Below are 15,049 nucleotides of genomic sequence, written 5' to 3'. Positions count from 1 at the left end.
AAAAAAAAAAAAAAAAAAAAGGCCCAATTTGGCATAAAAAAGGCCAAAATTTCAAAACAAGATGGCGGTCTCCGTTGTTGTACATTTAGTCATTAGACTAAATGTACAACAACGGAGGCTGCCATCTTATTTTGAAATCGTCGAAAAAATAATAAAAATTAAATTTTTTCGAGTTTATTTCAACCTTAGGGTCTAATAATGTGTTTTATATAAAAATAAATAATTTTTATAAATTTTTGTCCGTCAAATAATTTACGCCGCTGAAATACACATTTGCCGGATATATTACTATTTTCGACATCACAATTAAGTAATTAAGTAATATTGCTTTTGCTTAAAAAATCGATCTGTCTTAATAAGCACCAAAATTTACCGCAATCGAGAAAGATTTCTCCTCTTCTCATCGAAAACTGTTGAACCCCTCCCCTCACCAGCAGCACTTATCTTTCCATTTTATAAAAATGACTGGGCGTCAGAGATTAGTCTCGATCTGGCCACTTTCATTAATGAAAAGGCGTTGGTATTTATTTGCTTTTCCACGAAAGCAAAATGTGACACAAGATCGTCTTTAATGTAAGGGGAAAATCAGCTCTCCTAAAAGATATATTGACTAAGGACAAATTGATTTAAATGTAGCATCAGAACTTGGATCTTAGACAGAAGGCCAGACCTCTTGAAAAAAGAAGGGTGAGAAAAATACAAAGGATAAAGTACCGCGTTAAAAGTTCAAAAATGAATCAAAGGGGAGATAATAACATAAATTAAAAAATTTATTTTCTTTTTTTTTTAAAGAAAGACTTAATGTAATTTCCTAACATTAAAGAGTTCTCCTTGCTAACATGGCTGCTGTTAGCAAAGTTGACTATCTTAAAAGGTATATGTCGGATGGTTCCGACAAGAAGAAGAAACGGAAAAAGATAGGAAAATCAATTAGGTAAGGCGGAATTATCCTAAGGCACTTTCTTGAACATCGAACTTTTCATTTGTTTTCTTGTTGGCATTATTTTTTTTTTCTGCTATTGTCTGTTCCGGCATGTCATTTCTTCAACAAAGGTAAGACGAAGAGTTCATTTTTAAATGCTCGCGTTATATTTCATTATGAAATAAACCCGGACACGTGCATTTTTCATTTATTTAAATATAATTATCTCTATCTTTATTGTCTAAACTATTTGTGTATATTTAGGTGTCTGTTTCTTATTCTCTGTTATATATCTGCTTTTTTCATTTGAGATTTAAAAAGTAAATTTTGATAATGAAAACCTAATCCACGTTTATTTTATTATTGGCAAACCGGAGAACACGACTTTAAAAGTCAGCAGCAAACGGTGTCCATCAGATTTAGTTCCTGATATTAAAGACCCCCCCCCTCCGTTTTAGATCACTTACTCTGTGCTTCACTGCTTATGCGTTTATTGAACCGCGCAATCTTTAAAATAGTATTTTCGTGTTAACTGCAAGTTTTACGATATCTTTTTGTTATCTTTTTAGTGCAGAGAGTGATCCGGACGTAAATAATAACGTTATTATTTTAAAAAGCCATTCTTAACATGGGGGAGGGGGGTGTTTTTGTACCTATTCTATACTTCAACTTTACAATTGAATAAAAAAACATATCATAAAACTTTAATTAAACTTGGAAATACGATTTAAAAAATAGCGCGGATCACTCTCTGCACTAGCGCCCTTTTTGGTAAGACCCCATGGGAGTGGACTCTGCACACGCGCATGTTTTGCGTAAAGACGCTTTAACGACGCTCCCTTGCAGTTTCGTCTGTTTTATTTACTCATTCTTTCATTTTTTTTTTTTTTACTTAAATAATTTTTCTTGGTACTTCTACACTTTATCGCCAAAACTGGAGACGCCATTTTATTTCGCGCACTGTCGTTCAAATCCAAGGGAGAAATCAGTATTTTAAACTATGACCGAAGCATGAAATAAATAACAAAATTAAACTAAATAATGATTTGGCGGAGTTGTACAACCATCACCCCCATGCGTAATTTCTATACTGATAGTTTTTTTGCATTTTTTTCACTGGATTATTATTGATTGGACACTAATTAACCAGATTATGAAAAAAAAAAAAAAAAAAAAAAAATCATTTTGAAAGGGGTGCTCACTTTTGAGATACAACGTTATGGTAAATCAGTCACCCATTTTGTAACCAATAAAAACGCGGGTATATCGAAACCATAGAAAGTAAAAATGACATAAGCCTACCGCATTTGTAAGTCAAATGTTTTTGTTTCTCAAAGAAGAAACGAAAAAAAAACTATAGAATGAACATGACTATTTTTTATTGTTTTTATGAAAATAAAGTTTAGAGCTTTAAAAAAAAATTATTAGTTTTTTGGGGTTTGTTACTGTACACATAGATTCGAAAAATTTGTCAAAAAATAAATATATAACAAATGTTATCAAAAGCAATAAAAATTACTTTTCTACCTAACTGGATATGTTTTTAGTGTTTTTATTTAATGTAGCATGTTTAAAATTTTTTTTTTTTTAAGTAGTGACATGCAATATGGTTTCCGTTCTGGCGGATCTACAATGTGCTACCGGTTATATCTCCTAGGACTTGTGAATTTCTCGACAAAGGCTTCCTTTCTAGGCCAATTGCTCTTGACATATCAAAGGCCTTCAACAAGTTATGGCATAAAGGCCTACTTAACAAGATTTCCAGCTATGGTATAACTGGAAATGTTTTCTCAATCATTAAATCATTTCTCTCTAATAGGCTCATAAGAGTAGTGGTTGATAGGCAGAAATCAGAGGCCCACTGTATTAATGCTGGAGTCCCTCAGGGGTTAATCCTGGGCCCAACTCTCTTCCTGATCTACATTAATGATCTCCCAAAACACATACTTAAATCATTCGTTGACATCTATGCTGATGACATGACCATCTATGGCAACACATCAAAGGCCGTAAATGACAAAGTTCTCTGATTCTCTCTCCTCTGATCTTGAGCGCGTAGTATAGTGGGGGAAGAGGTGGCTGGTTACTTTTAATGCATCTTCCTAAGCGAAACTGGTATAGGGTTGACCACTTTCCTACACGAGTTCATAATTAAAGGATACTCTAACTTAAGATCTAAATTTGGCCCCCAAGATCTCCATCGCCATGGTATATGTGCCTACATTAAAGATGGCTTTCCATGTGGTAGAGATATCTCCAGAAAAGACCCTAATTTACCTTATATGTGCTTTCAAGTTGCACTTGCTTACACCACCGCATTTATATTTGCCTTCTATCGCCCCCACAACAGCGGAGTTACTATCTTTAAGAGTATATCTGAGAAAATTGACCACATCCTGTCTGCTCATCCTTCAGCTAACATCCACATTTGTGGTGACTTCAATGTCCACAATGTGGAATGGCTGACTCACTCGAACAAGACAGATGATGAAGGGAGGTTCTGTCACGATTTCGCCATTGCCTATGACCTCACCCAGATTGTTCACAAACCCACCCATGTGCCTGATACTTCCGGTCAGTACACTAGCCTTCTAGACTTTTTTCTCGCAACTTCCCCTGAGCTATGTTCCGTTCTATCTCCTATCTTTACATCATCAACGCTCTGATCCCCATCTAGCATCAATTGAAATCGGCTCTCGTCCAGGGGAGGCTCCATGTTTTGATAAGCTTCTGGGATTGACCTTTACTCCTGACCTGAAATGGAACACGTATATCAAGTCAGTTTCCAAGGTCGCTGAAAAAATGGTAGGATCCTTTTACCGCTCCAGAAGATATCTCGCTGCTGATGCAATTCTCTATCTATATAAAAGCCAAGTACATTCAAGGATGGAGTACTGTTGCCACATCTGGGCAGGAGCTGTTAAAAACAGCCTATCCTGCCTTGACAGAGTACAAAATAGGCTTTGTGGTTTAGTGGGGATGCCCTTTTCTCTTCCCTGCAACCTCTCTCCCACAGAAGAGACGTTGCGAGCCTGTCTTTGTTTTATCATTACTTCCATGGCAAGTGCTCGTTTGAGCTCCAATATCTTGTCCCCCCTTGCCAGTCTTTCACGAAAAACACCCGTCTAGCTGAAACCACTGTCATAAATTTCCCCACTCTTTATCTATGCCAAAACCAAAACGTAGATTCCATGAACAAAGCTTCTTTCTTAGAGGTGCACACCTGTGGAACTCTCTTCTGTTTGCCTGTTTCCCACCTGACTACAACTTGGATGTCTTCAAGTCCAACATAAACAAATTCCTGATAAACCACCCCCTTAAGTAAGACACTTTATCAAATCTCCATTACAATAATCTTTATCCCTGAATGGCTTCCGGGCCTTGATAAATGGTGACTACGATGTTAAAAAAAAAAAAAAGAAAATATTATACATTTTGCTAACATGCTGGAAAAATGTTTCATAATATTCCATCCTGTTGTCAATTTTCATATTGTACGCCTCCCGATACATTGCTTCATCAACATGGGACCATTTCATATCTCCCGAAGACACTTCAGTATTTAGAAAAAAAAAAAAAAAATGGGTGACTGATTTACCAGAATGTTGTAACTAAAAAATGAGCACCCCTTTCAAATGTCGAAATGATTTTTTTTTTCATAATGTGGTTAATTAGTGTCCAATCAATAACAATCCAGTGAAAAAATTTCAAAAAATCCTTTCTGTATAGAAATTATGCATGGGGGTGATGGTTATACAACTCTGCTAGTGATTTTTCGGTTTCATTAAAATTAATGTTGTTGACCCTTCAAAGTTGCTTTAATTAAAAAATGTTTCATTAAAATTATCTATTTGTTTGAAAAAAAAACAACAAAAAAACAAAAACAAAAGAAACTATTTTATAAAAATCCAGTGTTGCTTTCATTACAAAATTGTTTATTAAAATTGTATTTTCTTCCGCAGACTTTTCAATAAATGTTTTTACAATTATATATTGATAAATTTTTATACAGTAAATGTTTTGATTAGGTTTTCAAATAGCGCTTGCCCAGTTTAGACAATTATGAATATGTCATTTTCATTATCTGTTTTCAATATATATACTTCAGAATAAAAATCTTTTTATCTGAAACTCAAACATTTCACGTCATAAATTTTAAAATTCATTGAATAACTAAAATTTGATAAATATATGTATATATATATACACACGTTTCATGAAAAACTTTCCCGTTTTCATTAATTAAATCGAAACATTTCCAATTAAACATTTACCTTTTTTCATAGTTCTTTCCGGAAGTAATTAATATCTAGTTTAATTATTTTGTTATTTATTTCTAACTTCGATCATGGTTTAAAATACTGATTTCTCCCTTGGATTTGAACGACAGATGTGCGAAATAAAATGGCGTCTCCAGTTTCGGTGATAAACTGTAGAAGCACTTTTTGGGTTTGTATTACTATACACATAGATTCGAAAAAGTTGTCAAAAAACAAATATATAACAAGTAAATGTTATCAAAGGCAAGATAAGTTACTTTTCTACCTAACTGGATCATTTTTTAATGTTTTTATTTAATGTAATATGTTTATTCAGCTCGAAAAACATAGTGTTTACCGATGTATTGGAAAATTTAAAATGGCGCCAGACTCTCTCTTTGACACGGTAAGTTTGGGAAAAGGAGTTACAAATAAAAAATATATAAAATAATGTTAGAAACCCACCGAATATATGTCAGCCTATGTCACGGTAACATATATTGAGCGAATTTCTAACAGTATTTTGTCTAGTTTTTTATTTTTAACTCCTTTTCCCAAAATTAGTGTCAAAGAGAGTCGGGTGCTAGCAGTGTCAGAAGTCGCCATTACAAACTAGTGAATAAACATTTGATTATTTAGGCTCTCTCTGTTTGGAAGCTTATAACAATATGAAAATGTAATGTCAAACCCTAATTTTTTTCAATAAAATGAGCAAAGACCAAATTTTAAAATGAAAGGTTTAATCGAAAAAAATACAATATTTTTTTTTTTCCATTGGTTTTCCAAAGATTTCACGAGATTCAACAAATTTTAACTTAATCTAATAAATATATATAAATGCCAAAAATCACTTACCTGTAAAAAAAAAAACCCTAAGCAATGGGTGCTTCCATTCTTCATTTATAAGAATTGTCCATATTTATATTTTATATTCCATGTATTTTTTAAATAAAAGGATTTTTTAAAGCAAGAGTCCCAGAAAACCGCAGTTTTGCAAGTCGTTATCCGCCATTATCAAAGTGGTGTTATCAAGTTGTCAAATACGGAGGCCTCAAAAGGACATAATTATTTTCAAAACCTAAAAACAACACATTAGACCAAATACATTTCAAAAGTAATCTCGATAGTAACTATATGAAGAAACAAACATTTAATTTATCTCTCCTGGTCTCCCCTTTGTAATTAATTAGATATTTGAAGTCAATAAAGTTGGTTGATATGGGTTACCGTATGTAAAAAATGCTAACATTTCATTCATCAGTTTTCGTCAATTAAACGCAAACCACTCAACGAATTTTTGATTTTTTTCTTCTTCTCTCTAAGAAATACATGAGTTTTTGATTTAATATATTTTAGGTCTTCTTTATGGAGTGAATTTTTTTTTTTTTTTAAATATCTAAAAAAAAAAAAAAAAATATTGAATGAAATAGAAAAAATTGTCGTAATTGTATGAAACAAGATTATAAGGTTTCACTTAAAAAAAAAAAAAAAAAAATCAACCTATTTTTAAAAAAAAAGGTTTAAAAATTTGGACTTTAAAGGTAAATTTGTAAATAACATTTTTGTTTTAAATTACTTTTATTTGATCTTTTCTCTTCAATTTGTGATATATAAATTGGAGGTGAGAAAATTTTCATTTTAAGACATTTCAAAATGGGGGGGGTTAAAAAAAAACCTTGTCTAGAATATTATTTCGGTTTATTGGAAAGAGCATAAAATTTCATGTTGAACCTGAAAATATAAAGATTGAACCAATAGAAAAATTTTGATAGATTTTTAAAGTGAAAAAATTGAAAAAAATTTAACTCGTAAAATTCAATTTCGTTATGTAAACAAAATGGTGCACAGGCACTTTGTAAACACTGTTTTTTAAAATATTTTTTAAATGACTTTAATAGCTTATTTTGGAAGTATATTCCATAAAGAAAATAAAACTCACTTAAAAAGGAGAAATTACAAGTTTTTTATATTTTATTTGCAGTTTTGTGTTAGGGGTGTCAAAAATTTCCAACACACCTAATTGGTCGCCATTTTAAATTTTCCAATACATCGGTAAACACTGTATGTTTTTCGAGCTGAATAAACATGTTACATTAAATGAAAACACTAAAAAATTATCCAATTAGGTAGAAAAGTAACTTATCTTGCCTTTGATAACATTTATTTATTATATGTTTGTTATTTGACGACTTTTTCGAATCTGTGTACAGTAATACAAACCCAAAAGTTCGATATTTGTAAAAATTTGGAAATAAATTAAAACAAACATGCGTGAAAAAAGTTCTGTATCCATTATTCTCGAAGAAAATGAAAAATTTATTTTATTAAAAATTAAAGGTAAATATAGTAATACGCTACAACAGCATACCGACCACTCTAATTTGTAATTTTAGGGGTATTCGAGGTCGCTGACAACGAATCTGATAATCAAACCTGTCGCAAATTTACCGTTTGCATGGTATAATGCTCCCCTTGGAGGAGCAAACAGTTATCCAGGAAAATCCGTTCTGGCAAAAATTTACTTTCACTATGACTAATGTTTGTGCAAAATTTCCCCAAAATTCAAGGTGTGGTTATTTAGAAAAGTGAAAACAAACAAACGAACGGACGAACAATTTGGGGGCATTTTTACCTCTATAATACCCCCTAGGAAGATAAGATATCCCAGAAAATTTGTTCAGGCAAAAATTTCCTTTCACCATGACTAATGTTTTTACAGGCTGTCTGAAGCTATTGGCTTCCTGAGATGAAATGCACCTAACATAGATGTTTTTGTTTTTCTACTTCTTTTTGCAAAACCTAATTATGTTCTCCAAAAACAAAAACAACCCACCTCTTTCCCTTTTTCCTTCCCATTTCCTCTTTCTCTTTCTATCCCCCCCCCACTTCCTGACTGGTTTCTTAACTTAAAATGCACCATACATTAATACTGTAACCCTTTTCCCTCTTCTATTGCAAAACTCCTTTATGTTCTACAGGGTAGTGAACAAAAATGATAAAATCCACTATAAAACAATCAAACATAACACTGCAAACTAATGATTGAAAATGCAAAGAGCTTGAAGAATATAAATCTTCTACAAAATAACTGGATGCAACATGAATACTATTTCCAAAATAACTGGATTTGGCATTAAATAACACAAAAAGGGTTGATATGCCGTAAAACCAAACAACCAAAACAACCATTTAAATCTTTCTTCTTCCAAAAATGCATCTACTTTTTGCAACCTTGCTTCACATGTAGCGTGTTCATCTAATGGCTTGCAAAAAAATAAATCTTCATGAGGATCGTTGTGATAGTAATTTTTTTTTTTTTTTTCTTTTTTACAAAGAAGTCACCACTTATTAAAGCCTGGAGGCCACTCAAGGATAAGGGTTAATAATTGTAGAGTGGAACAATATCATAGGAATCGTTAGTAATGGAAATTTGGTAAATTGGATTACTTAAGGGGACGGCTCATCAAGAACTTGTTTACGTTGGACTTGAAGGCAACCATATTGTAGTCAGTTGGAAAGCAGGGAAATGGAAGAAAGTTCTGCAAGCATGCAATTCTTAGTTCATACACTAATAATTGTGCCATATTTGTGATATCTGCGAGAACTGCAGTTCCACACACAAGCAAACACACGACACAACCCTAAAACATAATTAAACATAATTAGGTAAACATAATTATCGCGCTTTAATTCTGGCAATATCATTCTTGGCCATAAGGAACATAGCACCTTACTTTTGTATTCACTTTACTTCTCTCACTCTCTTTTCCCTTGGACACAGGACCATGCAGATGTGTCAAGGCCACACTCCTGTATTGCACACATGCAAAAAACATTTGCACTCTCGCAGAGAGACTCTCAAAAGATTCACACAAGTAATGTTTTCTTCAGTATTGTTTCTCATTACCAGGGCTCTACGGACAATAAGTTGACCTTTGATAACTAAATATTTTTGTTTACTAGCCAAATAGAAAAGTTACTAGCCAAACGCCTATGATTTTTAGAATATGACATCTTAGTTCTGTAACGAGTATGTACATTATGAAGATTTTTCTGTTTTTTTTTTTTTTTTTAATAAGTGTAATTTTAAGTATACAGCAAATTTTATATTGATACTTGAAGGTATAAACATTCTAATTTCTTCAGATATTTTTTTAAAACAGTCTTTGTTAAAAGAAAAAAGTATATTCTATTAAACCTTTATTTACTATAAATTAAATAATTTAACTTTGTTCGTTTAAAAAAAAAAAAATGTTGAAAAAGACATTTTTCATTCAGTAGTGAGCTTTGGAAGATTGTCGGCGAAAGAAATACAATCACCAAAAGATAAGCATTCATTATTTCTAGTCACCACTTTAAAAAATCACTCACAGATGCGACTGTTTCACTCGCAATGTAGAGCCCTGATTACTCTTGTAAGAATAACTGTAAATAAATGTACATCGGTTAAAATTATAATCTCAATGAATATTGTGTATTCATTCTTGGCTCAGAGGACCATGCGACTTTTCCTTCTATCCTCTACTCAACAGCTGGTGGCTTCGCCCACTACATATCCATGGTTTCATCCAAACACGAATTTTGAATTATCTTTAATTTTTTCTAGTAATTGTTTATATAAATCCTTGTTAATTTTTGAAATTCTTCTGCTCATTATGGTGTCGGCCATAGGAATATTTTTTATTTGTTTGCATATTTTTGTTCGACGAGAATTTTGGTCATTCAGATGGCTATTGGAAGAGCAAGCTTTTCTTCAATTATAAATGATACTTTTCGCTTTTGTCATCAAAAAAAGATGCTTTGTATGATACCCACACATATCTAAAATTTGTGACAGAATGTGCTTCAATATTTGATTGTTTTCTTGTAAATTGCAACAACCTTTCAAAATACTCCATGTGTTTTGTTAACAAAAGATGTTCAGTTTTAAAAAAATGCTTTTTTCAATTTTGTAGACCTCATGCTTTCACTCAGTTGATTATTTATTCAAATGAATGTGAATCCAAATTGTAAATAAGTTTCGTTCTACTTTGTTTTTTTCACATAAGCTTATTCTTTTTTGTTTCCACTTTAAAACTTAGTTCACAAGTTGCGATCGTACTGGCATCACTCAAATCATCAGAGGTTTTTTTGTTGTTTACCAGCCACTTATCAAGCATCAATTTATCTGAAAATGTGAAATTAAAAATAATGGTAAACATAGGGATATGCTACAACAGAACACCGACCACTCTAATTTTTTTTTTTTATTACATTTTCACCCCAAACAAGGCAAATTGCCACTTTGGTGTAGGGGGCTACTGTCAGGGGCAACAACTACTGGGGTACTATGAAGGGATTTGGGCAGCAAGGTGTCGGTTCACGTTACACTTGAACTTCTGCACGTCAGTACTGTTGGGGAAGCAAGGACCTGGAATGGAATTCCAGAGTCTAGCGGTTCTGGGGAAGAAACTATTGGAGTAAAAAGATCTTTTAAATCTAGGGATCTCTACAGTGTGGGGGTGGGATTTAGCAGCCTGTCGGGTTTGTCGAGGGTGCTCACATCGTGGGGGCACAAGTGATTGCAGTTCGTCAGAGCATTCACCACTAAAATACTTGTAGAAAAGGCAGAGGGATGCAACACTTCGTCGATGGGACAGAGGCTGAAGCTTAGATGCCAGTTCAGGGCCTATCAGGTTTGCGACTCTCTTTTGAACCTTGTCAAGGAGCGAGAGACTAGTAGCAGATGCACCAGCCCAGATGTGGCAGCAATACTCCATACAGTGGCGAATGGTGGCCTTATAGAGGTACAGGATACTTTCGGGTGTTAGTAGTTTTCTAGCACGGTAGAGAGAGCCCACCTTTCTTGCAGCGGCCCTGGCAATACCTTCAATGTAATTGTTCCAACTCATGTTTCCTGTGAACGTTAGGCCAAGGAGTTTGAAAGATGGACTCAGATAAAGAGTCGTTGGCCATTGCTATGGGTGGTAGAGAGGGTTTCTTGTAATTATTGAATGAAACTAGTTTAGTCTTGGCAGCATTGAACGCGACCAACCACTTTTGTCCCCATTCCACTACAGATTGGAGGTCTTCCTCTAGTGTTTTTGCCATTTCTTTAGAAATGTGTTCATTCGTCTTCCTGTCGTGCCTGCCATAGAGTGTAGTGTCATCAGCATATATACCCATCTCAGAGGCAATTTTGTCGGGGAGGTCATTTATGAATATCAGGAACAATAGAGGTCCAAGGATAGAACCCTGGGGCACCCCCGCATTTATATCATATTGTTTAGATGTACGACCGTCGAGGACAACCTGGATTTTTCTCTCATCTAAGAAGGATTTAATTATGTTAAGTATTCTACCAGTGATACCGTATGATCTGATTTTACTGAGGAGACCCTCATGCCATACCCTGTCAAAAGCCTTAGATATATCTAGAGCTACCGCTCTGCCCTCCCCCGCTTTGTCCAGTGAATGGTATATACGTTCAGAGATCAGTTAGGATGTCTGCTGTGGAACGGGCTTGTCTAAATCCATATTGTTTGTCAGTCAGTAGTTTAGCATCTGTAAGATGATGGACTAGAGCATGGTTAATTATGGTCTCAAATATTTTGGCAAAAAGTGGGAGGAGGCTAATGGGGCGATAATTTGATGGGTCTGTCCAATCGCCAGAATTCTTGAATACTGGTACAACAGAAGCAGTTTTCCAACAGCCCGGAAAGCAAGCTTCATTAAGGCATTTGTTTTTGTTGTAGAGTTGTTTTTCTAGGGGTAATCAAGGTCACTGACAACTAATCTAATAATCAAACTGGTCGCAAATTTACCATTTACTGAGCCCAAGAACAATTTAAATAATGTCATTTTACAGCCTCCGTTTACGCTACGTGCGAGTGCGCGGTAACATAAACGACGGCTGTTGAATGTGCCTTCATGTAGCAAACTGCCTTTTCATATGGCATATGAATCTTGTGGAACATTTTAAAATTATATGAAAATGAAGAAAAGCACTCCAAATGGGGGGGGGGGGGCATAATGTCGAAAATACTTTTTTTCAGAATAGAATTTAAGTTTTTTTCTTTTTTTCATTAGCGGATAATTTAAAATTTGAAAAAGTTGTCTAAAAATAAAATTTAAAAAAATACATAATACTTTTTTGGGGAGATTTTTTTTTTTTTTGTCTTATGTAGTTTTTAATGCGGTTTACAAAAACATAAGCACCAAACATTTTTATGTTTTTCATTCTTTTTTGCGGGAGGGATTGATTATAGAACTGGTGTGGCTTAACAGGTGCTTCTGTAGTTTAATTAACCGTTTTTCCGTAAGTAACGCACCGACATTTACCGATTAGAATACATTTTAACATTTTTAGGTGATTTTACTGTTTTCTGTTTACATTCGGGGAGCAGGCGGGAGTAGTGTTGGGGCGTGTGCCCCAACACCATCCCGCCCCCACCTCCTCCCCTAATGTAAACAGTAAAATCTAAAAATGTTAAATGGTGTTCTAATCAGTAAATGTCGGCCTCTTACTTACGAAAAAAGAGGTTTATTAAACTGCAGAAGCACATGTTAAGCCACACAAGTATTATAATTGTAGCTCCCCCCACCACCACCAAAATAAAAAGAATGAAAAACATAAAAATGTTTGGTGCTCATATTTTTGTAAACCGCTTATGAAAACTTTGTCAAAAATGCATTAAAAACTACGTAAGACAAAAAAAAACAAAACGAAAAAAAAAAAAATCCCCCCCCCCCCCAAAAAAAGTACTATAATGTAGTTTTTAAAAATTTTGTTTTAGACAACTTTTTCTTCAAATTTAAATTGTCCGCCAATGAAAAAAAAAAAAAAATTTTTTTTAAAAACTCTGTTCTGGAAAAAAAATAACGTGATTCTGACATTACCCCCCCCCCCCACCCCAACCCTCTACACACACACACTTGGAGTGCTTTTCTTCTTTTTCATATAATTTTAAATGTTCCACAATAGATTCGTATGCCATGTGAAAAGGCAGTTTGCTACATGGAGGCACACTCAACTGCTGTTGTTTATGTTACCACGCGCTTGTGTGTAGTGTAAACGGAAGCTGTAAAATGGCGGAAAGTATTTTGTGGGTTCAGGGGTTAATACCATGCAAATGGTAAATTTGTGACCGGTTTGATTATCAGATTTGTTAGCGACCTCGATTACCCCTAAAAAAAAAAAAAAAAAGAAAAAAAAAAATTAGAGTGGTCGGTATTCTGTTGTAGCATATTCCTATATTTACCAAAATAATAAATACTATTAAAATATTTTTTAAATTTTAATTAAAATATTAGGTGCTTATGTAGTTTGGGACGATTATGTAAGGGGGATAACCAGCATCGACTAAGCAAAAATGGTTCTTCATTATTGTAGCGAAATTCGAAAATTGAAAGAGTGAATTTAAGGTGAAATCAAAGGTATCTACTGAATTGTGTTGTCACAATAATGAAAATATCCAAAAGTTATGAAAAACGTTAAGGTAGAAAATTAATGAAAATAGTTTTCAAAGACAATTAGTAAAATTAAGTTTTGCAAAAAAAAGAAACCGAGCGTTCTAATTGTAAAAAAAAAAGGAGATAAATCTTTTCTGAAAACTGAAAATCTTTGACCAATTTAGCAAAACCTAACCTAAACTTCAATGAATTTGTTAATGAAAAAAAAATCATTGATTCCTGATCACTAGTATTATGAGATGGAATACTTCTCCCTTTTCTGCCAAAGAAATTCTATGAGATAAAAACCTTAATTCTAAAATAAGACATTTCTTTTTTTTTTTTTTTTTTTTTTTTTTTTTTAGTTAATCATAAATACTAAAAAAAAAATGTGAATTTCAATGTTAATTATATATATATATATATATATATACTGTATAATAGATATAATATAGAAATGCTGATTTTATTAGTTTATTAGTGAAGATGACAGGCTTAACCAACTGTTCACAACCTACATGGCTGATCCCTGTTACAGCAAAATGCTTCAAGTTGTGAGGACTATTCTGGTATTCTTTCATGGCCAGGCCAATATTGAGAGAGGATTCTTGGTAAACAAGGAAATAGAGGTGGAGAACATGAAGAATGAGGCTCTAGTGGCACAGAAGGTCATCTGTGACTAGGTCAAGGCAGCAGCAGGAGTGTCTCAAGTGCCACTAATCAACCCCCTCATTGTTTCATGCTCCATGGCCAGGCAAAGGTATGCAATGTACTTGGAAAAGAGAAGAGAAAGAGATGAAAACTCAAGAGAAAGACAGACCTTCAGTAGGTGCAACAGCGCATATGAGCATGTATGAAAATAGCAGCAGCCGCTGAAGGATGGATAGCAAACGATTGTATTAGCAGCAGGAGCAGCATTTGAACGTGTATGCAAATTGGCAAGTGTGCTCGGGCTTGTGCCTGAAGAAAAAGAAAGGACACCACGTGGTAGAGAAGAAAACAATCAACGCTGAAGGAGACTGACGTGTAAAGTGAAGGCGAAAATGGGCTGGCTGTGACTAGCATGCAGTCAGAAGAAAGCGATTGAAAAAGACAGATGTATAAGAAATGGCTGTCTACGGTTGGCGTGTAGTGGAGCAGAAGTGAGACTTTTAAGCTGATGTTGAGTCGGAGGAGTAATGGTGATAAACGTATTTTGTTAGAAAAGAATGCCGATTCGGATTTTATTTATTTATTTATTTCCAGCTTTTTATGAATTACTAAAGTAAAGTGTAACACCACGTAATGTTACACAGGTAGAAAAATTGAATAAGAAAATGGAGACTTAAAAGTGATATATCATTGACTTCATTAGTAGATACCTTGCTCTGAAAGCAAAGAATTCTGATAACTTGACTCTCTTGACAAAGTCAAATGGTTCAGAAAGTCAGCCTGTGAA

The 15,049-nt window shown here is 33.9% G+C and overlaps 1 protein-coding gene across 1 annotated transcript in view; it reads left to right on the top strand.

The window, feature by feature from the left end:
- The first annotated feature begins 778 nt into the window (after positions 1-778).
- The window catches only part of LOC145277719 (uncharacterized), a 38,430-nt gene continuing 24,159 nt past the window's right edge, over positions 779-15,049 (top strand). Inside the window, exon 1 of the mRNA XM_080129419.1 lies at positions 779-934. Coding sequence (XP_079985545.1) covers positions 840-934 — 95 coding nt within the window. The 5' untranslated portion in view covers positions 779-839. The remainder of the gene's footprint in view (positions 935-15,049) is intronic.

Source organism: Euprymna scolopes, chromosome 6 (genome assembly GCF_053919585.1).
Source record: "Euprymna scolopes isolate OS-2025 chromosome 6, ASM5391958v1, whole genome shotgun sequence".
NCBI lineage: Eukaryota > Metazoa > Mollusca > Cephalopoda > Sepiida > Sepiolidae > Euprymna > Euprymna scolopes.
Note: the sequence above shows the minus strand (reverse complement) of the source record. Positions and strands in the feature narration are given on the sequence as shown.